Source organism: Papilio polytes, unplaced genomic scaffold (assembly GCF_000836215.1).
Source record: "Papilio polytes unplaced genomic scaffold, Ppol_1.0 DF821733.1, whole genome shotgun sequence".
Lineage (NCBI taxonomy): Eukaryota > Metazoa > Arthropoda > Insecta > Lepidoptera > Papilionidae > Papilio > Papilio polytes.
The window spans coordinates 910,640-911,817 of NW_013527471.1; the positions used below are offsets into that span (position 1 = coordinate 910,640).

The 1,178-nt window shown below is 39.6% G+C and overlaps 1 protein-coding gene across 1 annotated transcript in view; it reads left to right on the top strand.

The window, feature by feature from the left end:
- LOC106108207 (intraflagellar transport protein 52 homolog) overlaps window positions 1-1,178 on the top strand; it is a 3,454-nt gene that overhangs the window by 1,115 nt on the left and 1,161 nt on the right. The window contains exons 4-6 of the mRNA XM_013289306.1: window positions 4-71; window positions 449-597; window positions 1,106-1,174. Coding sequence (XP_013144760.1) covers window positions 4-71; window positions 449-597; window positions 1,106-1,174 — 286 coding nt within the window. The remainder of the gene's footprint in view (window positions 1-3; window positions 72-448; window positions 598-1,105; window positions 1,175-1,178) is intronic.

The following is a 1,178-nucleotide window of genomic DNA, read 5'->3' on the forward strand; positions in this document are numbered from 1 at the left end:
CTTGTCCAGTAGCGACCTCTGTTATCCAGTGAAGAGACCAATCGCGGCTTTATACACTGCGGACAGCGGGGGTAAGATGTCGCACACCTTAGACTAAACTATCGCACCACTGATTAGTTGCACAACTAAAATTCGAGTAATGTGCATATATCTTACAGGAATCAAAGTGACTAAACAGTTGTGCGATGGTTTGTCAAACGTTTGCGCGCTAATAAAGTTATTTATATAAAACTGAAAGAAAGAATGAAAAAATGAAAGAGTTACATTTGTTACCTAGTTTGTGTTGATAAAGTTTGTTAGAGTTTGTAGCCTAAACTGCTGAATAGATTTCGATGAAATTTGACAGATGTAGAGGATAGTCTGGAAGAACACATAGGCTATTTACTTTTGTTTATTTTAACGCTGACGGAGTCGCGGGCGAAAGCTAGTAAACACATGTAATATTCAGGCAAGTTGTTCGTGATCGGTTCTGGACATTTCTTCGCGGACCAGTACCTGGAGTGCGAGTGCAACGACCTCATCCGAGAGATGGTGTTCAGCTACCTTGGCGGTTCTATAGACCTGCATCTCAACCCTGTGGATGTAGAGGATCCGGATGTTAGTCAATCTTAGATCTTACTATCTTACTTCTTACTAATATTATAAATGCGAAAGTTTAGATGGATGGATGGATGGATGTTTTTTAGAGTTTGTAGCCTAAACTGCTGAACAGATTTCGGTGAAATTTGGTATAGATGTAGAGGATAGTCTGGAAGAACACATATGCTATTCACTTTTGTTTTTTTTAATTCCACGCGGACGGAGTCGCGAGCGAAAGCTAGTAGTAAAATATTTAATACCGTACTCACTAATAAGACTAAGTAATACCTTAGTGGAGATTTAGAAATGTACACTTAGGTGTGACCTTAGTGACCACTTAATGATTCTGCGTGCAGCAATAACTAAAAGATAAAATATGTACCAGGGAATTATAATATATAATAATAAAATACTAAGTATCAGGAATAAGGAATCACTACCCGTGTTATAGGATGCAGACAAACCAATCAATTTCATTCAATGCATCTTTTCATTCGTTGTTACTCTCATGAAGTGAATGATTTAGGTGAACGAGTATCGTACACTGGGCGACGCGCTGTTCCTAAGCCAGGTGGCGCTGCCAACGCCCGCTACCGCGC